This window comes from Plecotus auritus, assembly GCF_963455305.1.
Source record: "Plecotus auritus genome assembly, chromosome: 6".
Taxonomy (NCBI): domain Eukaryota; kingdom Metazoa; phylum Chordata; class Mammalia; order Chiroptera; family Vespertilionidae; genus Plecotus; species Plecotus auritus.
Genome location: NC_137773.1, coordinates 56109141 through 56133309, shown reverse-complemented (window position 1 = coordinate 56133309; position 24169 = coordinate 56109141). Strand labels below are relative to the sequence as shown.

General features: G+C 36.5%; 1 protein-coding gene across 3 annotated transcripts in view; it reads left to right on the top strand.

Annotated features, from left to right (window-relative positions):
• Positions 1-24169, top strand: part of SLC10A7 (solute carrier family 10 member 7) — a 209607-nt gene that overhangs the window by 53326 nt on the left and 132112 nt on the right. For 2 of the 3 annotated variants that reach the window (XM_080672621.1, XM_080672622.1), the window contains exon 5: positions 23403-23441. The exons of the other annotated variant lie outside the window; for it this stretch is intronic. In XM_080672621.1, coding sequence (XP_080528747.1) covers positions 23403-23441 — 39 coding nt within the window. The remainder of the gene's footprint in view (positions 1-23402; positions 23442-24169) is intronic. 3 annotated transcript variants of the gene reach the window in all.

The window sequence follows — 24169 nt, the reverse complement described above, 5'->3', positions numbered from 1 at the left end:
AAAACTCTGCATTTTAAAAAAGGCTTGCCTCATACCCTATTGGCCATCCTTCTTCTTTCTACCTTAATATGTTTCTTTGTCCTTATTTTTCCAAATTTACCAGAAATTTTATCTCTAGTTCCAGTTTCCTAATTTGGCAAATCTTTTATTAATGGTTCTCACCACAGTAATATGCTATAGTATTGATGATGATAATAGTTAGTAATGGCTAATTATTTGTTAGCCACTTACTATGCTAATGCTTTACATGAATTGTCTCATTTAATTCTCACAAAATGCTTCCAACTACATACTAATATTACACCCATATTTGGATATGAAAAAACAGGGAGGCTTGAAATGGTTAAATTAAACTTGGAGTTTCTTTAGCTATTGAGCTGGATTCAGACCTAGATCAGTGGTCGGCAAACTGCGGCTCGCAAGCCACATGAGGCTCACGAGCCGCGGTTTGCCACTCTGTTGACTAATGAGTTTGCCGACCACTGACTTAGACTCTCAATTCCAATAATTACAGGCTGTTGTTGTTCCTTGTGATTAAGCCCCCTCTAGTGCATGCCTACACATGGCTGTTTTAAGTGGTAAATTACATGCTGAAACATAGCCCTCTTCTCTCACCAGCCTCCCTCTAGTCTTTGGGTTGCGTCCATACCATTTTTGTGCAATAGGTTGTATCACATTAGGGATAATTATGTCACATAGAGATAGGAGGATGGATCGTAAATAAATGAAAAAACAAACAAACATGCTAACAAGTTTTGTTGTGTTTTTTTTTTTTTTTAACCCTACGTTTCAGGATTGACTGGCTAGGTAGCTTAGCAATTTGGTATTATCTCATACTGATGATCTCAAAGGAAAAAGTAAGAACCAGTCTAACTACTAGTAAAACTTGATAAATAAAACTAGAAGCTGACAGTTGAAGGGAATAAACGGCAACCCTTGAATTTGCCTAACAGCCTGATAAATGTGCAAAAATACCCTGAGGATAAAAGAGAAAAGTTTCCGAAAGGGAACTGTGCATACATGAATAAATCAGATTTTTACTTCACGATAAAGCCTGTCCTTACTGCCGGACACGGATGGAAACATGAAGTAAGCCTGGCTTTCAGCAAGCACTTGGACTTGGCAGAATGAGCCCTGATAGCACAGAATGAAATTTCTTGAGGCATTCTGTCTATCCAAGCATACCACTTGAGATGAAGGTGTCTTCTGAGGCCATGGAAATCCCAACAACTTGTTTGAGAAATTGTACTTGGAATGCAGGTGCTCTCTCCCGGCGTTCCCTCCTAAGGTCTCACGATTGTCCTTTCACAAGAGAGGCTGGTTTTAAAAGTCCCACTTTCACCACTGATTCATTTTACTTATTTCTCTCCAGCACTGAACTCCTCTGAGCTTTATTTTTCACACCTATAAAATAGTATAATGCATACCTCATTGGATAATTTTGAGAATTAAGTGAAATAACACTTATTTTCTGGCATACAGATGATGCTTAATACATGTCAGCTTTTTTTCTTCTGCTTATAAAATGCTATTTTGAAGGGAAAGTAAAGTAAATGAAGTCATTTCGTTATAAATTCCTGGATCAGAAAAACCGATTTTTGTCTCTTGCTCTTGGAGAATTTTATGCATCATCTCTCATTGAAGCTCCTGACTGGGAGTGGGGAGGGGAATGAAATTCAGTTTGATTAATGAACGCTCTTGGAAGGCAGTTTTTAAACTGTGTTGAAGCTAGGTTAAATGAGAGCCAAGTGGGGCCATTTCTGGGGGTTTGGGAGGTGAAGCAATTTGTTTTTGCACTTTATCAGTTCTTTTACTCTTTTAATCTCATTTCTAGTCCCTCAGGTTCCATAATAAAGTCTTCAGCATTATACATTTTTATTAAACATCTTTTTTGGACTCTAATTTGCATTTCAGATAATATAACAAAATGTATGCATTTCAAATATTCACTGCATAACTATGATTAGAACATGTAATCCCTCAAAAGATGTTAATTATAATTTATATTCATCCTGAATTTAATTAAGTGAGTTGGGGATTAGAAAGTAGATGTAAAGAGTAGTTAAGGGAATACATTTTTAAAAGCAACCATATTTTTTGTAAAAAAAAAAAAAGTAAACCTTTTTAGCTTTGAGTTTGGCTAGATAAGGAAAATACAGAAGACAAGGGGAGGAATCAGGGTAAAGGACATGTTGAAAAATTTTAAAACTATGTTCACAATTTGGGTCTTGAATTTAAGCTAATTATGGTTAAAAAAGGAGGGCTGGTTGCAGTAACTTCCTCATTTATATTCTTAGAGTCTTTCAGTACATGTTAGCTCACTTGGTGTCTAATAAAGACTTCAGTTCAAGTGAAATCTTTCAGACCTACAGAGAGTGACTGCAGTCTCTCAATCCAACTGTTATCTGATGCTTCAATCTTCCTTACGATATCTTGGCCAAGGGGGTGTTTTATGAATAATTAAATGTAATAGCACTTTAAGCAGAGATAATCCGCACTTAAGCAGTGTTTGTCTATGGTAACATTTTATTCTTAAATTTTTCTAGGAATGTGTTTTCAATCAATTCATTTTAAGATGATCTAAACATAGTTTTAAAGGTAAAGGTTATTTTTAAGTCATTTATTTATTTTCAAATGTGTCTAGAAGAAAATATTTATTTTATAAACCTATTTTGAATGACTCATGCCATAAACCACTGAGAGAGAGAGAGAGAGAGAGAGAGAGAGAGAGAGTTGTGTTAGTTACACACACTGGCTACCTAATATTTTATTGGCCTCCATAAACGAATAATTTTTTTTTTAATTTCAGTCTTTTGAAATATTCTCTCGGTAGAAATATTTCATGTGAAAATTCAGGTGGTCTTTGCTTCATAAGAAACTGAGCTTCCTTTAAAAAAAGTGCTATTGTAAGTAGGTAAAAGAATACATTTTTTTAAGTGAGTAAATAATAAACTCTGTTTCAAAGGAAATAAAAAACTCTGTTTTTACCTAAGATATTCTCTGAGGCTCTAAGTATTTAAACCTTCATTCATTTTGCTTGCAACCTAAAATCATTCCACATAATTGTCCTCATTTGTAATTCAATTTCCCCCAAATGACTGCTTTGATAATGACTGTCATGGTTTCTTTTTTCTAATAACAGAAAGTATTGTCATTCTTAATGAAATGACTTTTTTGGGGGGAGGAGGGTTAGATTCACATTATCACATAAACATAGTTTTTGGCCAATGGCATATCAAGGGAAAAGGTTATTCTTCATTCACTGTCCATCTCCTAGTCACAGGCAATATTCCAGAATGACTGTAAAAATTTTATATTATAGTACTGATTGAAATTTTTTACTAACTTAAGTTTCTTATTAAAAAATCTGCATGTATTTTTAGTGAATAATCTAGAAAATATAGAAACAAAGAAACAAAAACAAAGAAACAAAACAAATACCATAATACCACTGGAAAGGCCAGAGTTGGAGAAATGATGACTGGGTTCAGATACACTTGAGATATTATATGTGTATCTGTGTATCTTCAAGACCTTTTTATCTAAACATATGTTTAATAAAATGAAATCATATATTTCACACTGTTTTATATTTCTATTTGTCCACTTAACAATATATTGTGAACATGTCTTGTAGTGTTCTACAACATTCTTTTCAAATGCTTATTATTCTCATGTGTGGATGTACAATGATTTACTTCAGCCCTGGATGAGTTAGCTATTATAGAATAATGCTATGATGAAAATTATATTAGCTAAATCGTTTCTTGGATCTGTATTCTTTGTTGTTGTTGTTAATCCTCACCCCAGGATATTCTTTCCATTGATATTTAGAGTGGAAGGGAGGGAGGAAGTAGAGAAAGAGAGGGAAAGAGAGAAAGAGAGAGAAATATCATTGTAAAAGAGACACATCAATTGGTTGCACCCCAACTGGGGTGGGGATCGAACCTGCAACCCAGGTACATGCCCTTGACTGGGATTGAACTCGAGACCCTTAGGTGTGTGGGACAACACTAACCATCAAGCAACACTGGTCAGGGCTGTATTCTTTTCTTAAATAGATTTTTTAAAATGAAATTGGTGGGCCAAGGGGTATGTATGATATTTTTAAAGTTTTTCTGCTTACTGTGACACTTCCAGCAAGGTTATAAAGGGTGTGCAAGGACCTTTTCCCAGAATTCTGATCAATCATATGCATTATTATTATATTTTAAAATCTTTGCTCATTTGATAGTTTCCTCCCACACTACTTTTGTTTTCTCAATGCAGGTTGGTCCCTGTTGGAAAGATGAGGAAGTCACATACTATTTTATAGAAATGTGAATTTTAACATTTAAAAAAATATATATCTTATTGATTTTTTACAGAGAGGAAGGGAGACACATAGAGAGTTAGAAACATCGATGAGAGAGAAACATCGATCAGCTGCCTCCTGCACACCTCCCACTAGGGATGTGCCCACAACCAAGATACATGCCCTTGACTGGAATCGAACCTGGGACCTTTCAGTTCGCAGGCCAATGCTCTATCCACTGAGCCAAAAAGGTCAGGGCGAATTTTTACATTTTAATTACATCTCCCACCCCTAATTTCTGTTGCTCATAGGTGAGTAAAATCTAAAGGGGAACATTTAAAAAATTACTCTATTTCTTTATTTTACTTCAACACAAAGAAATATGCATTGTGGTTGCTGAATGCATTGTTTAACTAGACCTCTAACCATGTCATAAATGGTGCCTGGAGAAGGATCTGGGGACAAGACCTTTCAGCTTTTTTTTTTTTTAAATCACATCTTAAGATCTCGGAAATTCTGAACTTAAGAGTGTTTGGACTATTGTTATTACAGTGAAACCTTTGAGAGTATCTTCTCGGGTAATTTCTTTAGAGAAAGTCACTTACAGATATAAAACGTTTGACCAGAAGAAAGCCTAAGGTTGTCAGAGTTACTTACACACCGTTGTTCAGCTGGGCCTCTTTATTAAATCATCTCTTGGCAGTCCATTAGTTGTGGTGTTATAGCTGTTGCATGGGCCTCTAAGCTAATATACCTTCAATCACTAACAGAATGATAACCTTAATAAAAATTTGAAGTCGATTTAGTGCTTCACTGCTTGCTGACTAGTGTTTTACGTTTTAGTGTGTCTATACAATTTCCGTTCCGTGTATTTTTGATATTCACATATATCTTATCCACGTAGTCTATTAGAGTCCAATAAAGATTAATGGCCTAGAGAAGGAAGAATGTCTGGGAGTTCTTCCTTGTAATCCTTACTCGGCTGCTGCCAGAAACTGTGTGATTGTGAGCAAGTCACTTCCCACACTGAGCTTCTGTCCAGTTGTTATTTGTAAGATTAGGGAACTGGGGAGACACTCTCTAATATTTCTTCCTGTGTTACTCCATTATTTGTAGAAAATTTAAATTATATTCAGCTGAGTGTAATACATTGAAACTTTTTTTTTTAACCTCAGCTAAGCTTTTATAAGAAATAAAAAGAATTGCTCTATTTGGCCCCCTATAAAAATTTGAATAACTAAAATTTAAAAAAAGAAAAGCCACATTACTTAATAGTAAATAATACAGTAGAAAACTCACTTAATGTCAATTAACTTTAAAAGGAAAATTACTATGTAGTAGTAATTACTGAAAAATATGTTTAATTTTTATTTTAAAAAATGAAATGAAATTATGAAAATAAGCTTATTTTGTAATTCAGTCAATAAAATTCCAGTTATATTATAACTATTTACTAATTCTTGGTGTGAATGAAGAAAGAATCAATTATTATTTTGGAGGGTGGGGTATCATTGTAGTGTTCCCAAGAAAATTATATGATGACATGATGTCACAACTCTCCCTCCTATTTATTTTTACAAAACAATCATAAATATACAAATATGCAAAAAGGATTTAGGCATCTTCAATTTTTACAGGTATTCTCATTTAAAAATATATTCTGGCCCTACTAGGTTTGGCTCAGTGGGTAGAGTGTCGGCCTGTGGACTGAAGGGGCCTGGGTTTGATTCTGGTGTAGGTCATATACCTGGGTGCAGGCTCCTCCCCGCCTGGGCCCTGGTAGGGGCACATGCAGGAGGCAACCAATCCATGTGTTTCTCTCACATCGATATTTCCCTCTGTCTTTCCCTCTTTCATTCTCTCTAAAAATCAATGGAAAAAATATCCTCAGGTGAGGATTAAAAAATACATATATATTCTCATGTGCTAGATGGTGGTAGTGGCCAGGAAGAGGTCAATGGGGGAAAAAGGAGACATATGTAATACTTTAAACAATAAAGAATTAAAAAAACACACACATATATACACACACATACTAGTATATATATATTCAGATTAATCTCCTTTCAAGCACCTATCTTGTCAATTTTTTTTCTTACTTGTCATTGTCTTTGTTCTGATTTCATTGACTCAGTGAAATCCTGCATCTTCTGTAGGACTTACAGTTATATTTAGCAACATATTTGCATTTTGTTTGTAATGTATTATCAGGTGTCTAATTGTACCATCTGTGAGGGTAAACCAACCACAACTGAAGTACAGAGATAGATATTATTGTGAAATAGTTTGGGTGTGAGTGTGGGAAGGGAAAATGCTTTCTTGGGAATCATTTTAGAAATGATCAGTTCATTAGTGAACCTTCTCCTGCGATGACATCTCTTGTTTCCATGTATAACCTAAGTTCTTCAGGGACTTGGAAGATGAATAGTTGTATAGTTGACCCTTGGACAATGTGAGTGCTACGGGCAGTGCTACCCCTTTCACCCCCCCCCCCATGCAGTAAAAAATCTACATATATCATTTGACTCCCCAAAAACGTAACTACTGATAGCCTATTGTTGACTGGAAGCCTTACCTTAACATAAACAGTCTATTAACACATATTTTGTATGTTATATGTATTATATACTGTATTCTTACATTAAAGCTAGAGAAAAGATAATATTATTAAGAAAATCATAAGAGAAAATACATTTACAGTATTTATTGAAAAATAATCCACTATAAATTGACCCACATAGTTCAAACCCATGTTGTGCAAGGGTTGACTGTATAATGAAGACTTGCTGGGTCTTACTTAATATGGTACTTTATATCTTTGTAGGATACCCAGGGATTTTTATATTTTCCATCTCCTTTAATCCTAAGAAAAATTTATGAAGTGGATGCAGTTATTCCCATTGAGTAAAATGAAGAAACTGAGATTTAAAGAGTTTTCACAGCTGAGTATGTTGTTTTGAAATCAGGTTTTCTGACTTTATTATCAGTGTTTTTCTAGTATTTCACAGGTGCATCTGTGAAGATTTTAAGTTAAAATAGTTTATTTGACATGAAATCTTTATCATCTTTTAAAAAAGTATAATAGGAGGTTGTATTAAAAAAATAATGTCCCATAAGGCCACAGAGTCTTAAGTATTATCCACAATATGTAACTATTGAAATAATTACTTAAAAAGACATTTTTACAAATTATCAACAGAGCTCTGAATCTTAAGCTTTCATAGGTAGTAAGTAGTGATAGTAACTATAGTTATTATTTGTTTTTATTAAATAAAGACTTATTAATATTTACTTATTGATGTTTCTGTATAAACATCAAAACCAAGTAAATATGAAAAAGCTAAATGATAATGTCACATTTTTCTACTATTTGTTTACTTTTATAATTTTATGATTTTAAAAAGGTTTATGGATGTATAATTTGCAGAAAGAAAAATTCACCCTTTAAAAGTAGTTTGATTAGCTTTGGAAAATATATAAAGAGTATTAACACCACCACAATAAAAATATAGAACAGCCCAGGCCAGTGTGGCTTCATTGGGTGGGCACCGTCCCGTCTACCGAAAGGTTGCCAGTTAAATTCCCAGTCAGGGTACCTGTCCGGGTGGAAGGCTCAATCCCCAGTCGGGGACATGCAGGAGGCAGCCAATCCATATTTCTCTCCTATATCAATGATCTCAATGAAAAGTTAATTCAGAAAAGGAAAGAACTTGCTAGTGAAAATGTGATTTAAAATATAAACTTTAAATCTAGAATTCCAGAAGAGATTGTGTAGTCTCTGGTTCTGATATCATGAAGAATAGGATAGGTTGGTTCTATTTGTTAGTGATTTCAGTGTAGCCCTGTTTGAGGAAAAGTGCCTAGGTTAGATGATGTGCAGAAGCCCACTGCAGTTCTGTGGTAAGATTCTGCAGAATCTGTGCTTAGTTATTTCCCTGAAGATGGTGGGAAAGCTATTTTATTGCTAATGAAAAGCGGATGAAAGAGTTATTGCTGAGGGATTGATCCATTGCCCTCTTAAGAAGCTCTGAGATTCCCAGTCCTAATGGATGGAAAAGAGCAGAAATAACAGAGTTAGGTAGGTGGGGTCTAAAATTTGCAAGAAACATTAGATGGTTTGACATAGGTTGTCACTTAGGTTTTGTGGATGCACTTCTAAACAAAGTGTTAGGGGAATTCTTGGGCAATTTCTCTGTTCGTGTGCTGAGAGCTTAGTTCATGTGTTGGCATTAAATAGAGCGTCCATTAATTGATCAGAGAAGTGCTCCTTGTATATCACTAGGAGGTACTGAAAAAGGCCATTTTAAAGGAAATTTTAGTAGTTGGTTTCTGTGCTGCCATAACACTTTGATCCTATTGATCCTGTATTATAGCCATTATGACGCCGGTCTCCTAACTCCATACTGTGAGCAGTGGTCTATGGGCATTTATTTTTGTATTCTTAGTGCTGAGCTTAATAAATTGTTTAATAGATCTGTGTTGAATTAATTAATAATTAAAGGAATAAATAATTTTATTCCTTTTTGACAGGAGATTGGAAACCCAAAAGACTGAAAACAATGAAACTTCAGGAATAATTGAAAACTTGGCATTTCAAGTAGTATATAATATTTTAAGTAGATTTCATTCAGCTACATCATAGATATTTAAGTGTTTAATATGTTATAAATAAATAGTATGTATTTTAAATTTAATAACTGATATTCTGAGTTACATTCACACTCACAGTTTGTTCCTCTGAGTGTTCAGTGTTAATATAACAAGTAAGACTGTTTAGGTGGATTCTTTTTGGCATTATCCTCAAATTCACTCAATTTTTAGTCAGACATGGCTTGAGCACCTAATATGTGCACAGCATTGTTCAAGGTTTCCCTAAAGATTAAAGAGAGAACCTTTAAAATGTTAGGTGTACTTAACATAAAACATTTATTGTATGCTTTTATACTAATAAACACATAATCAGTACAAAACCTTGAAAATAAGGAAAAAGCACATAAGAAAAAATATCCATAATTTCATTACCCCAACATAATCACAGTTAGTGTTTTGGTATATGCCATTTTTGTATCATATATCTACAAATATCTGTTAAAAATAAGATGTAAAATAGGCAATGTGGGTATAATAGAGAGGGTATAGGGAGATGAGTTCTTTCTAGCTTTGCCACTAGCCAATATGACCTTGGGAAAAATCCTTCATCTCCATAGAGTTCTGTTTCTTCATGTATAATGGGCTTGTCATAGTATCTAAGGGCCCTTCCCACTTGAAAATTCTGATTTCATTGAAATTGAATACCTTTGAAGACTGAGATTTCACAGGAATGAAATTGAAAGTGTGTAAGTCTGTATTCATTTCAATTACGAGGGGGATTTAAAAATACTACTATAAGTATTTTCTGCTAATAGGTTTTCTTATTATGAACCAGTTATATTTAACATAACAGATTTCTCCTGGAACAAGAGCCTCAATCTGAATTGATGAAGTTATTTGAGTTGATAAATACATTTTTTTAGGAAAGTGAAAATAATTCTGGTAAGCCTTTAAGTATGCTACCAGAATAAGAAATACAGGATCACCGCTATTTTAAGTACATGGGGTTTTATAAAAATAAATAAATAAATAAAATAAAATAAAATAAAAAAAGCACACCATGGAGAAAAATCAAAACTGCTGTGTTACTTGATTCTTTTTGCACCTCAAGAAAATTGATTTTGGCTTCCCTTCCCTGCTCCATGCATATTGTGAGCATGTAGATTGGTATGCAAGAAGCATTGTGCATTATGCACCAAAGCTTTAAAAAGTGTTAAAAGGTATCTGGTTTGTCTTAGAAGGGTCAGTTTTCACATTAAACAATCTTTGTTGAACAGTTAAGATGTCCTATTACTTTTACTGTTTCATAGTAGGATTTTTTTGTATGCATTTTAACAGTTATTTAAGAGTCCCCATGTGCTTAGAAAGGAATCTGAATATATGTGCCTTTAAAAAAAAAAAAAGCCTCAGCACAATATAGGTTATTCCATCAATACCATCAAATGACTGGGAGCTGTAGTTGGAACAATATGTAAAAATACAGCTTGTGAAAGATTTCCTTTATTAACTGTCATCATCCGCAGAATATATGTTCAAATAAACGTTGTGTAATAACTAAATTTGAGATTAATAGGCCCCTTAAGAAACAGCGAAGTCATTCAGAATAGTCAGTGAAAAATAGGCTGTAAGACTGTTACATGCACATATTGTCCTGCTTACATGCTCTCTCTGGTGTCATTCCCATTTATCACTGTCGGCAGGCTCTGTTCTCATTAAAACACTCTTGCACAAAAGCAACTTAATTTTCTTAAGAGGAGAAGACACCTGATTCAATTTAGTGCCCAGAAACAGTAACTTGAATATATTTTTTTCCTTGCCTGAATTTAGATGAATAGTTATAAATAAGAATAGCCACCCCCAGTGCACTTCAAGATTAAGGATATTAAATAATTTTTTTTTCATTGGTATCAGGAAATGGACATTTAGAAATAGGGATGAAATGTAGCTAACTCTCAGAAAAGCAGTTGGATGTCATTTACTCTTAACTTGCATATATATGAACAGGGAGTTAAAGTGGTCATTAAAATGGTGACTTTTAATGGTACATGTTCTAAACTTAATCTTTTTTTAAATTGGTGAATGCCTTGTAGCAGTATTATAGTCCTCGTTTAGATTTATTTGTTGAGAAGAAATATTCAACACTGATTTCAGAACAATATTTTACTGCTTTAAAAATTCAGTAACAAAGTACTAGAATCAAAGGAAGAGTGCCCCTTTAATGTTGAGCATGGTATATAAACTTGCATTTTAATTGATGTCCTATATATTTACTTCTGTATTATGGTTCAGTGGAACTTAAATGTAATAGAGAAATGTATAACTCAAATTTTACTTGTTATGAGATTTGAACAGTAAAAATAGTGGTAATTAAATAGTGAATATTAAAATGTCCTAGCAACTAAGATGCTTATCAGAAATCCATTATAATTGTTTTTTAAAGCAAACAGAATAAACTTGTTCCTAATTTTTAAAAAATATTTTGCTTTTCTATGACACTTTGAAAAATGTCTGACAACTAAAAAGACAATATGTTTCCATATTTAATGGAAACCCAAGGATTAGAATTCAATCTTTGATGTCTTTATAGTCTTTTCTTTTTTGAACTGAACCTATGCTTAGAAAGGAAATAAATATTAAGGTCAGTTCTTGTGAATCAGAGGCTGAAGGGATATAAATTCACATAGTTGAGGACCTTTTTTGGGGTAAGACAATGCAGCTTTGATCTCCCAACAGTTATCACCAACAGTCAGTTTTCTTTTCCTTATCTTTTGTGTAATGCTATTGGCAATGGGAACAAGAGATAGGGCCTGATTGGTCCTTTATTATTTTCTCCCTTGTTTAGGAACAAGATTGTATCAGTTAGGTTTCAAAGAATAGAAAATGAGACTGAAAGTAGCTTCAACAAGCAGGGACTCATTTACCAAGATGGCTGTGAGTAAGGGTGCTGTCATTTGTTCTGAGGCTCCATGATGTTAGAGAGGCTGTCTCTGCGTTTCTTTTGGTCTTTCTCTTCTGGTGCAAGATAGCTTTCACAGCTCTAAGGAGGAAGAAGGGAAGAAAGGCAGGGCCAGAAACCAACCTCCCTACCCCACTGCAGCCCCATGCCTGTCAAGCCTATATCAATCCTAATATATAAAGAGCCAGGGGCCGTCACGACCTAAACAACCAGATGGACAACCAAATAGCAGGCTGCATGGGGTGACCAGGTCGGCATGGGAGGCAGTTGGGGGTGACCAGGTTGGTGGGGAGGGGCAGTTGGGGGCAACCAGGCTGGTGGGGGGGGCAGTTAGGGGCAACCAGGCCAGTGGGGGAGGGTAACCAGGCCGGCGGGGGGGGCCGTTAGGGGCGATCAGGCCGGCAGGCAGAGGCGGTTAGGGGTGGTCAAGCTGGCAGGGGGAGCAGTTAGGTATGATCAGGCAGGCAGGCAGGCAGGTGAACAGTTAGGAGCCGGCAGTCCCAGATTGTGAGAGGGATGTCCAACTGCCGGTTTAGGCCCGATCCCCGGGATAGGCCCCATCATGCACGAATTTTGTGCACCGGGCCTCTAGTTTATATATATCTCATTGGTGAGAACTTTGTTTCATGGCAATCCTAGTTTTTCCTTTCCTTTCTTTTTTTTCCCCCCAATTTGTTTTTTTTAATTTGAGTTTCTTGTTTGTTTACTTATTTTTAAATTTCTTTATTGATTACAGTGTTATATATGTGTCTTTATTCCCCCATTACCCCCCAAGCCCCCTCATGCCCTCACCCCCCTGTTGTCTGTGTCCATTGGTTAGGCTTATATGCATGCATACAAGTCCTTTTGTTGATCTCTCTCCCTTGCCCCCACCCTCCCCTACCTTCCCTCTGAGGTTTAATGGTCTGATCGATGTTTCTCTGTCTGTGGATCTATTTTTGTTCATATGTTTATGTTGTTCATTATATTCCATAAATGAGTTAGATCATGTGATATTTATCTTTCTCTGCCTGGCTTATTTCACTTAGCATAATGCTCTCCAGTTCCATCCATGCTGTTGCAAATGGTAAGAACTCCTTCTTTTTTACTGCAGCGTAGTATTCCATTGTGTAGATGTACCACAGTTTTTAAATCCACTCATTTGCTGATGGGCATTTAGGCTGTTTCCAAATCTTAGCTATGGTAAATTGTGCTGTTATGAACATAGGGTGCATATGTCCTTTCTAATTGGTGTTTCTAGTTTCTTGGGATATATTCCTAGAAGTGGGATCACTGGGTCAAATGGGAGTTCCATTTTTAGTCTTTTGAGGAAACTCCATACTGTTCTCCATAGTGGCTGCACCAGTCTGCATTCCCACCAGCAGTGCACGAGGGTTCCTTTTTCTCCCCATCCTCACCAGCACTTGTCGTTTGTTGATTTGTTGATGATAGCCATTCTGACAGGTGTGAGATGGTACCTCATTGTCATTTTGATTTGCATCTCTCGGATGATTAGTGACTTTGAGCATGTTTTCATATGCCTCTTGGCCTTCCTTCTGTCTTCTTTTGAAAAGTATCTATTTAGGTCCGTTGCCCATTTTTTGATTGGGTTGTTTATCATCCTTTTGTTAAATTGTATGAGTTCCCTGTAAATGTTGGAGATTAAGGCCTTATGGGTGATAACATTGGCAAATATGTTCTCCCATGCAGTGGGCTTTCTTGTTGTTTTGTTGATGGTTTCTTTTGCTGTGCAAAAGCTTTTTATTTTGATGTAGTCCCATTTGTTTATTTTCTCTTTAGTTTCCATTGCCCTAGGAGCAGTATCAGTGAAGAAATTGCTTTGGCATATGTCAGAGATTTTTCTGGCTGTGGATTCCTCTGTATATTTATGGTTTCCCGTCTTATGTTTAAGTCCTTTATCCATTTTGAGTTTATTTTTGTGTATGGTGTAAGTTGGTGGTCTAGTTTCATTTTTTTGCATGTATCTGTCCAATTTTCCCAACACCATTTATTGAAGAGACTGTCTTGACTCCATTGTATGTTTGTTCATGCCTCCTTTGTCAAATATTAATTGAGCATAGTGGCTTGGGTCGATTTCTGGGTTCTCTATTCTATTCCATTGATCTATGTCTGTTCTTGTGCCAGTACCAGGCTGTTTTGAGAACAGTGGCTTTGTAATACAGCTTGAAATTTGGTATTGAGATCCCACCTACTTTGTTCTTCTTTCTCAGGATTGCTGTGGCTATTCAGGGTCTTTTTTTATTCCAGATGAATTTTTGGAAAGTTCGTTCTAGGTCTGCGAAATATGCCATTGGTATTTTAATGGGGGAGTGCATTGAATCTATAGATTGCTTTGGGTAGTATGGACATTTTAATGATGTTGATTCTACCAATCCATGAATATGGTATGTTCTTCCATCTGTTTATGTCTTCCTCTATCTCTTTTTTCAGTGTCCTGTAGTTTTCCACGTATAGGTCTTTTACCTCCTTAGTTAAGTTTATTCCTAGGTATCTTAATTTTTTTGGTGTGATGGTAAATGGGATTGCTTTTTTAGTCTCTCTTTCTGTAAGTTCATTATTGGTATATAGAAATGCCATAGATTTCTTGGCGTTAATTTTGTATCCTGCTACATTGCTGAATTCATTTATTAAGTCTAATAATTTTTTGATGGAGTCTTTAGGGTTTTCTATGTACAGTATCATGTCGTCTGCAAATAAGGACAGTTTTACTTCTTCTTTTCCAATTTGGACGCCTTTTATTTCTTTTTGTCTGATTGCAATGGCTCGTACTTCCAGTACTATGTCGAACAGGAGTGGTGAGAGTGGGCATCCCTGTCTTGTTCCTGTTTTTAAGGGAAATGGTTTTAGTTTTTGCCCATTGCGTATGATGTTGGCTGTGGGTTTGTCATATATGACTTTTATTATGTTGAGGTATGATCCTTCTATTCCCACCTTGCTGAGAGTTTTTATCAAAAATGGGTGTTGGATTTTGTCAAATGCTTTTTCTGCGTCAATTGATATGACTGTGATTTTTATCTCTCAATTTGTTTATGTGATGTATCACATTTATTGATTTGCGGATATTGTACCATCCTTGCATTCCTGGGATAAATCCTATTTGGTCATGGTGTATGATCTTTGTGATGTACTGCTGGATCCAATTTGCTAGAATTTTGTTGAGGATTTTGGCATCTATGTTCATGAGGGATATTGGCCTGTAATTCTCTTTCATTGTGTTGTCTTTATCTGGTTTTGGTATTAGGGTGATGCTGGCTTCATAGAAGGAGCTTGGAAGTGTTCCTTCCTCTTGAGTTTTTTGGAATAGTCTTAGGAGGATAGGTTTGAGTTCTTCCTTGAATGTTTGGTAAAACTCCTCTGTGAAGCCATCTGGCCCCGTGCTTTTGTTTGCTGGAAGCTTTTTGATGACTGCTTCAATTTCTACCATAGTTATTGGCCTATTGAGATTTTTTAGAATCTCCCTGAGTGAGTTTTGGAAGGTTGTACTTTTCTAGGAATATGTCCATTTCCTCCAGGTTGTCTAGTTTATTAGAATAGAGTTGTTCATAGTATTTTTTAACAATCCTTTGTATTTCTGTGGGGTCTGTTGTTATTTCTCCTCTTTCATTTCTGATTTTGTTTATTTGGGTCCTCTCTCGTTGCTTCTTGGTGAGCCTGGCTAGAGGTTCATCAATCTTGTTTATCCTTTCAAAGAACCAGCTCTTGATTTCATTGATCTTTTGTATTTGTTTTTTGGTCTCTATGTCATTTATTTCTGCTCAGATCCTTATTATCTCCTTCCTTCTACTCACTCTGGGCTTTTCTTGTTGCTCTCTTTCTAATTCTTTGAGTTGTAGAGTTAGATGATTTATTACCACTTTTTCTTGTTTTTTGAGGTAGGCATGTAGCGCTATTAACTTCCCTTCCAGGACTGCTTTCATTGTGTCCCATAGATTTTGGATTGTTGTGTTTTTATTTTCATTAGTTTCCACGATGTTTTTATTTCTTCTTTGATATCTTTGGTAACCCAATCACTGTTTAATAGCATGATATCCAGCTTCCAAGTGTTTGAATATTTTGGGTTGTTTTTATTGTAGTTTATTTGTAATATTATGCCATTGTGGTCTGAGAAAATGCTTGATATGCTTTCAATATTCTTGAATTTGGGGAGACTTTGCTTGTGACCCAATATGTGGTCTATTTTTTAAAATGTCCCATGTGCACTTGAGAAGAACATATATTTCATGGCTTTGGGGTGAAATGTTCTGAAGATGTCAATTAAGTCCATCTGATCTAGTAAGTCATTTAGGATTGCTGTTTCTTTGCTGATTTTTTGTCTAGAGGATTTATCCAGTGATGTCAGTGGTGTATTAAAGTCCCCTACTATGATTGTATTGTGTCGATCTCTCCCTTGATATCTTCCAGGAGTTTTTTTATGTATTTGGGTGCTCCTGCATTGGATGCATATATGTTTATCAGGGTTATATCCTCTTGTTGTATCAATCCCCTTAGTATTATGAAATGGCCTTCCGTATCTCTTGTTATGACCTTAACTTTGAGGTCTATTTTGTCAGATATAAGTATTGCTACCCCACTAGTTTTTCCTTTCTCATGTGAATTCTTTGTGTCTTACTTTTAAAAAATGGTTTTCTTTTTCGAAGGCATAAAGATTGTTCCTCATAATTTCTTCTTAAACTTTTGCCTTTCAAATCTAGGTCTTTAGTTTATCTAGTATTTTCTTCTTTAGTATATTGTGGAAACTCAGTTTCTCCTGCTTTCCTAACTGCGTTAGAGTGCTGCTGTTGTCGTAGACAGCTTTCTAACATTGTTTGTGATGTTTGGTTGTAAACTCCTACAGTGAGGGCTATTTTATCTGGGAATCCACTTTGGTCTGCATTATGGAAGTGACCTCAGAGATGGTTTGCATTTGCTTCTTTCCTGGCCTTAGGAGTTCCACTGGTTTTCGATCCGTTTTGTCTTCCCTGTTCTTTGAATTAATCACGAGTTTGGGGTTCTTGAATCACTTGGGTAGTATGACTTAAGCCCATGCTCACCCTTGATGCAGGCCTGTGTTCCTTTCTTGACTTTGTAAGTAGAGTCCCTAGTTGCTCTTCCAGAATGGAGTGCCCTTTCTGTTCTGCTCCGCCTGCTACAGGTCTCATTTCTCGGTCTCAGCCTTCGCAGGATGAACCTGTGCTTATTGCTCCGTGGGCATGATCAGCATTCCCAGGAGATTGCAGCAGCCACTCACCTGCTTTCCTTCTCTGGTTTTGACTAACTTCTCTATGTCTAGTACCTTCCTCTGGTTCACTTACACATCCTTCTCCCCCAACCGCCCCAATCCTAGGGAATATAGCATAATGCTCCCAGAACTCTCAGACTGCGCTCTCCTCCTGTGGTAGCCTAGGCAGTACTTTTTTCCGTCATTTAAACACCCAGTGCGGGACAGCAATACTGTTCTTGCTTTCCGGCAATGTCTCCTGTCTCCACTGTTGGCTCTTTTGAATATATTTTCCCCATCCCCAGCTTGGGAGGTGTGGTGGGCAAGGTTGGCTTTCTCCCCTATAGGAGGAAGAAAAAGTCAAAAGACCCTCTAGTCCTAGAAATATCCTTATATTACTCTTCCTCTAGAATTTCTAGGTTGTTACCATATAGCCTGCATGTGAAATGGTCCGTGGCCTAGTTTTCATGTCGTTTTATAAGTATTACATGGATATATATCTTACTTTAGAATAGATACTTACCACACATTCTCAGCTTGGAGCATTATTAGAAATTTTGAAAGAACCATAAATGTCCCCTTTTAACATTTTGGTGAACATTATACGTTGATTGGGGAAGCAGAGTATGCAACAGTGAACACTGGAAGTTTCATACATTAATTTGCAATAAGTTATTCATGTGCACTATAAACAATGGATTTCATGTTTGTTTGTTTTTTATTTAGTGCACTGATGAGAGAAGGATAAAGAGGGGTGTTGGATCAGCATTATGAGTTTCAGATACAGTGTTATAAGACTAAGAAGATGTGGGTAGGATCCAGCGGTGTTCATATATTTGAAGTGCAGTCATGGGGGGGGTGTGGTGCAGGAGGTTAATGGGGGAAAAAGGGGGGGACATCTATAATACTTAAAACAATAAAAATAAATTTAAAAACATAAAACAAATGAAAAGGGGATTAGATATTTACAGAACTGCAGAGCATGGCACATGGTCAGTGCATGGCAGTAAGGAAGGGGAAGATTGGGGCTTACTGTAAGGTAGAACTTCACAACATTTAAAAGCATCCAGCAATGGGAACGCTTGCTTTTATGAGCCAGAGGACCCTCTGTTGCCATTGTTTTCAGGTTTCTTTTTAAAATTTACCCTTTTATTTTACATAACTCCAAGTAGGTTATGAAGAAATGAATTCATTATTGAACGTGCTCAATTTTCCAAAATAATTTAATAAACACAAGCTGTACAATATATTATGAAACATTAGTAAAATACCATATAATGGGTAAAATTGGGCTGATACTAAAAGCAATATGTTATCTAAACATGTGTAATATAAAGGAAGCCAATCTACACAGTATTAAAAAAATCACCTCAATATGAACTTTTTCCCCCAGTTATCATTGATCTAATTACCTATCAGATGTGATTACACCAAGGTATACACTTTGCGGGTAGGTTTCATGAGTTCATTAATGAAAACATTACTGTGCAGGGCATGCAAGTTAGCACAAGAAGTGTTCATTCATACACTCACTCAGTCTTTCATTCAGTAATGTGTATTGAGGGTCTTCTATGAGCCAGCTACTCTTCTAGGCACTGAGGATACAATCTTGTACAAATTAGACAAATTTTTTGCTGTAATGGAACATTCTACTTGGGGAATGGGTAATTAAATTATTTCTAACAAAAGAGATCAATGAAATGCTACATTTAAAAATCAGTGAACTGTCTCAGGTGTGGCTTTTAGTAGGCAGAGGAGAGGAAACTCATATCCTAAGAGAGTCTGCTCATATAACTTGAAGAGTTCTACCTTCAGATCAAATTGTCTTTGGTGGCTTATGTTCCATCTCAGTTCATAGGTTTGTATTCTCTATAGCCTTGTTTGTTATAATACAGAAATAATAGTGGATTTTTGGTTTATTTTCAAAACCAAATATTCACGCACTTGAGACACTCCTGGAAGCAGCCCTCAGCTCCTCCTGTGGCCTCTCACCCCCAGGGCAGCGAGGTGCAGGGGTTGGGCAACCTCAGCTTGTCAGGCAGCCAGCAGGAGATACCTCTAATATACAAAGTAGGGATTGCAATCTTAATTTCATTTTAAAATTAAATATTTATTACTTTTTAATACAAAGGCATTCAAAATGCAAACAATGAATGGCTGAATATCTCCCTGGCCAGATAACCCTTGTGACATATAGAAAAATAACATGTTAGAAACAAAAGCCAAACAGGACAGAAAACAAAATGAAAAATAAAAAGACCTTTGCTCAATCTCCTTCAACAAATTTAACCATAGTTAGTATTTTTTTATCCCTTTTAGAAAAAATAGTGTTTTCTTACACATACATGTGTATGTGTATGTGTGCATGTAAATGTTTACACAATAGAAATGTGATGTCGTGATTTATAATAAGAAATACATATTTGGTCTTCATCCCAGTTCCTGGCACAGAGATCCTAAAACCCTTGGAATTTCCTAAGGGAAGAGAGCAGGCAATGGTGTTTATTGTTGTTAATTAGGTGATTTTTGGGAAGCCCCTAGCTAACCTAAGGATAGGACTGTTTGCAAGGGGAACTAACCTGTGTTAGAGGTTTGGAACTTCTCCTTTGACTCCCAGACCTCTGGGGAGTAGAGAAGGGCTGGAGATTGGGTTCAATCACCAATGGCCATTGATTTCATCAGCCAAGTCTATGTAATGAAACCCCAGAGGGAAGGGTTCCAAGAGCTTCCAGGTTGGCGAACACTTGCAGGTGCTGAGTGTGGTGCACTCAGAGAGGGCATGAGAGCTCTGTGCCCTGCCCCATGCCTTGCCCTGTGCCTCTCTCCCATCTGGCTGCTTGTGCGTTACATCCCTTTATAGTAAAGCAGTAATCTAGTAAGGAAGCTGGTTTCCTGAGTTCTATGAGCTGCTCTGGCAAATTAATCAAACTCAAAGAGGGGGTTGTGGGAACCTTCTATTTACAGCCAGGTGGCCAGAAGCACAGGTGACAACTTAGACTTGTGATTGACATCCAAAATAGGAGCACTCTTCTGGGACTGAGCCCTTAACCTGTGATAGCTGACACAGTTTCAGGTAGATAGTGGCAAATTGCATTGACTTGTAGCACACCTAGCTGGTGTCTGAAAATTGCTATGTGTTGTGGACAAAACCATATTGAAGAAATTACACATACTGTTTTGAAACTTGCTTTTTCACTTTAAAATATCAGTGTCCTTTCATATCAGTATAGGCAAATCAACCTCTTAGCTGCAGAGTATTCCCTGGTAACTAGATTTTTAACTAACTCTATTGCTTTATAGCAGTGGTAGATTTTAAAACATTATTTATGTTACGCATATTTATGTAACTATCATAATAGGAGGGTAACAGGAAGCAAAATAGGATTTCAAAGAGATGCTTACGTTGGGTGGGAGGCTGAAGTCTGTCATTGCTGTTGCTTGGTTGTGGCCTGGTCAGATTCAGTCTTGTGTCTTCCAGTCCTTGGATTCTGCCAGACACATGGAGTAACTTGGTACAAGAGGTAGACTTGGAATGTTTCTGGGAATTCTACTTATTTCAGCAATTCATAGCAAACATGTAGGAGGTTAGGATGAGCTTTAGCAGATTTCTTCCTTAGAAGACTTCAGTCTGTAGTGGGGCAGGAAGGCAGGTAGGTATGTCATTTCATTGTGTGGCCGGTGCCATGGCAGAGGGAAGGCTCATGATGTTGTGGCAGCAGGCATGGGACATTGTGTGTGCTGGAGGAGATGATTGTAATCTTCTTGTAAGGACAATGGCCAAGCTGAGTTGCTAAGATCAGTAGCAGAGGAAGGAGAAAGACACTCCAGGCCAGGGAAGAAAGAGGTAAGAAGACGCATGATGAATTCGGGGAATCACAAGTAGTTTAGTGTTGTAAGGCTATAGAATTTGAGGCAGGAAATGAGATCTCTCTCCAGATGGAAACCTGTATATGGAGAGCCTTGCACATGATACTAAACAGCTGGGTATTCCTCACTAAGTCAAAAGATACACATGTCCCTTATACATCAATTAAATACTCTGAATATATATCATCACTCATCAGAACCCTGGAAAATATAATTCCTTTATATGCTACAAATGCAGGATTGAGCCAACTATTTGCTTAATTATCTATTAATATTGAGCCCTACATTCTTGGGTTAGTGTCTGATCTTACATGATTCTTCAGAGTACCCAAAGCTTTTCACCAGTGACCGCTTGAGCTCACTGCCTGGGAGGACCAAGTGATAGTGTAGGTAAGTGAGTTCAAATACATTACCTCTGTCAGAAAAGCAACTAGGAATAAGTGAGCCTGCAGCATCTTGGAGTACCTAAGATATCTCGTCACTGTCATCACCGTCATTTTATAAAATTCATGAGAACAGCCAATCATATGAAATATATTTCTTGTGTTTGGGTTTAAAAAGAGAACTGGATGGAGTGTGAGTATGGCGATTTGACTAGTAATTGACATTTATTTTACTTGACTTCTGAGCCTTGGTACTTCTAACCATCCATGTTTGTTTTGTTTGTTTTTTGTTTTTGTTTTTAATGCTAGGCAACACCATCAGTTAGCTAGTTTAAGGTTGGGGAAAGGCACTGGAAAGGAGCAAGTTTGGAAGAGAGGAGCTCAAAGGGGAAGGCCTCATTCTTTCCTAAAAATAGAGATCAACCCATTTTAAGCCGATCATAGTACCTGGAAATCAGGGTTCCTCAAACTTTTTAAACAGGGGGGCCAGTTCACTGTCCCTCAGACTGTTGGAGGGCCGGACTATAGTTTAAAAAAAACAACTATGAACAAATTCCTATGCGCACTGCGGGCCCAGGACGAGTCGGCTGCTAAGCAGGACAGGCAGCGGCACCCGGCGGGCCGGATAAATGTCCTCGGCGGGTCGCATGTGGCCCGTTTGAGGACCCCTGCTGGAAATAAACATTGTGGGGGAGTGCATTTTTGTAGAAAGGAAGGCAGTGTTCTTTGTTGATCTCACTACAGCTCATTTCTTTCTACCATTTTACTTCTTTTCCACCCCACATCAAACTTTTTTTCTGAATCATCCATAATGGAACTTCAGGAAGATATGTGTATGTTGCTCTAGTTTGCCATTGCCCCCTGCCCTGTTTTATTTAGCCGAATCTTTGTTTCTTCCACTGCTCCCTGCACAACATGGAACACCATATGCCGTTGTACCTGTCATGAAGCAGAGGGTTCCCTGGTCTGTGCCTATACCTATGTTTATGCCACAGAGGAGGTGTGGTTCAGTGCCATCTTTTATTGATGGGGCCAGCAAAGGAGAAATCTAATGAAATTATCAAAGCTTTGAATTAATTATGAACTTGAACAGGAGCTCTAAGCTCTCCGGAGCCAGGGATCTCATTACCCATGCACTCTCATCGCCTCCTCCTCTGGAGCAGAAGGCATGTCGGCTGCAGCTCCTAGCTCCTGGCTCTGGACTTTGTTCAAACTTGCTAAACTGGCATCATCTTCACACTACGAAGTGGCTGCAAATGTCCATGATGATTAATATAATTCTGCTGTGGATCTTCAGGAATGTCAATAGGTTTCTCTACCCCTCCTTTTGCCTTTTATTATTTTTTTCTTTCTCCTTTCATCAAATTGGATGTTATACAAGTTCCTATCCTTTTTGAGTAATAGGAGAAGCTTTTAGGATTCAGGTGTAGCTTTAAGGAATACCGTGATTGATTTAAAGTTAAGAGCTGTGTTACATCTACTGTGTATTCCCTGGATATTTAGGTAAGCAAAGTCAAATATTTCTTCTTTAAATTTTGAACACCCAATAGTTTTTCTTGCTTATTTCTACCTTAGAATTAATGGAATCGCAATAACTTCCATGGTCTTAAAACACTGTTCATAATTTTAATGTGTGTTGTATGGAGGCCACAGATCTCACTCTGCTGGGTGTATCTCTGAGGACTTCGGCTCCCTGATAGAGAGTAGTTAATGTTTTCTTAATATAATTCTGGTTTTTCACTTCCCAGTAATATGAAATTTTTTATGAATAAATCACCCTCTGATTGTTTTAACTTTAGTAGCAAAATCAATAACAACAAGGTTTCAATTTACTACTGCTGACAATTCTTTGGTACTGTCATATAGGTTCAGAGCATCTCATGCATGCCTTTTCTGCTTGCTTTTGGGACCCATTATTTATGAATTCCTAACCTGCAGCTCATTTATCTTAGTAAACTATAGGCTACTGGCAATTTTTGTAAGCAGTGATTAACTTTGCTTTATAGGGTCAATGTTTTAAGATTTTGAATGGTGGGGGATGGGACAACGAAAACCTTTGCTTTGCTTTTCCTATTCACCTTCAGCAAGTTTTTCCCCCATTTATTTTCTCTATAGGCAGCAGCAATATTTAATTCAGCCTTTGGAAGTTTTCTGGTAAGTAAACATGGTTTAACTTGTCTATTATAACTTTTGTTGTAATATTATCTGTATGAAAGATTTAGTGAAATTAGACTTCTTTTACTGTTTAGTTAAATATAAAAGTGTTTTAATTTTTTTATGCTCCATTATTCGTAATTGGGAGAAAATTAATTAATAAATAAAGAAAAATTTATCTTATAATATAATTGGGGACTTGGGTTTAATATTCCATGTAATGGATTCATGGAATCAATTAAAACACTATGTGTCTCCTTATAGAGGTTATGTCAATATATTGATCATTTAATGAGGTCTTTTAGATTATTATTATTTTGTATCATGGGACTGAGGATTTTGAAAAGGAAACACAACCCAGCTTGTCAGAAAGGGAATGCTAATTTACTTGTTGACATGTCATTTATTTTGTACATTTCATTGTCAAAGAAGCAACTATCTTGGTTTCTTCTGAGAAATCTATGTGAAAAAAAGTTGAAATGAGGAAATTAATGAGTAATTTGCAAGAAAATGCAATATTTTTTGAAAGGCAAACAACAAATTCTATGTAAAAATAGTTCAACTTTCATAAGTAGAACCAATATAATGATAAGGACAATACTATTTTATCATTTTTAATCATTATTTTTAAATAGATGATGTAACAAAGACTTGTTATGAAAGAATGAGAACAAAGCTGAATTTTCTGTTAATTGAATATTTTTACTTATACCCTCCCTAAAACTATG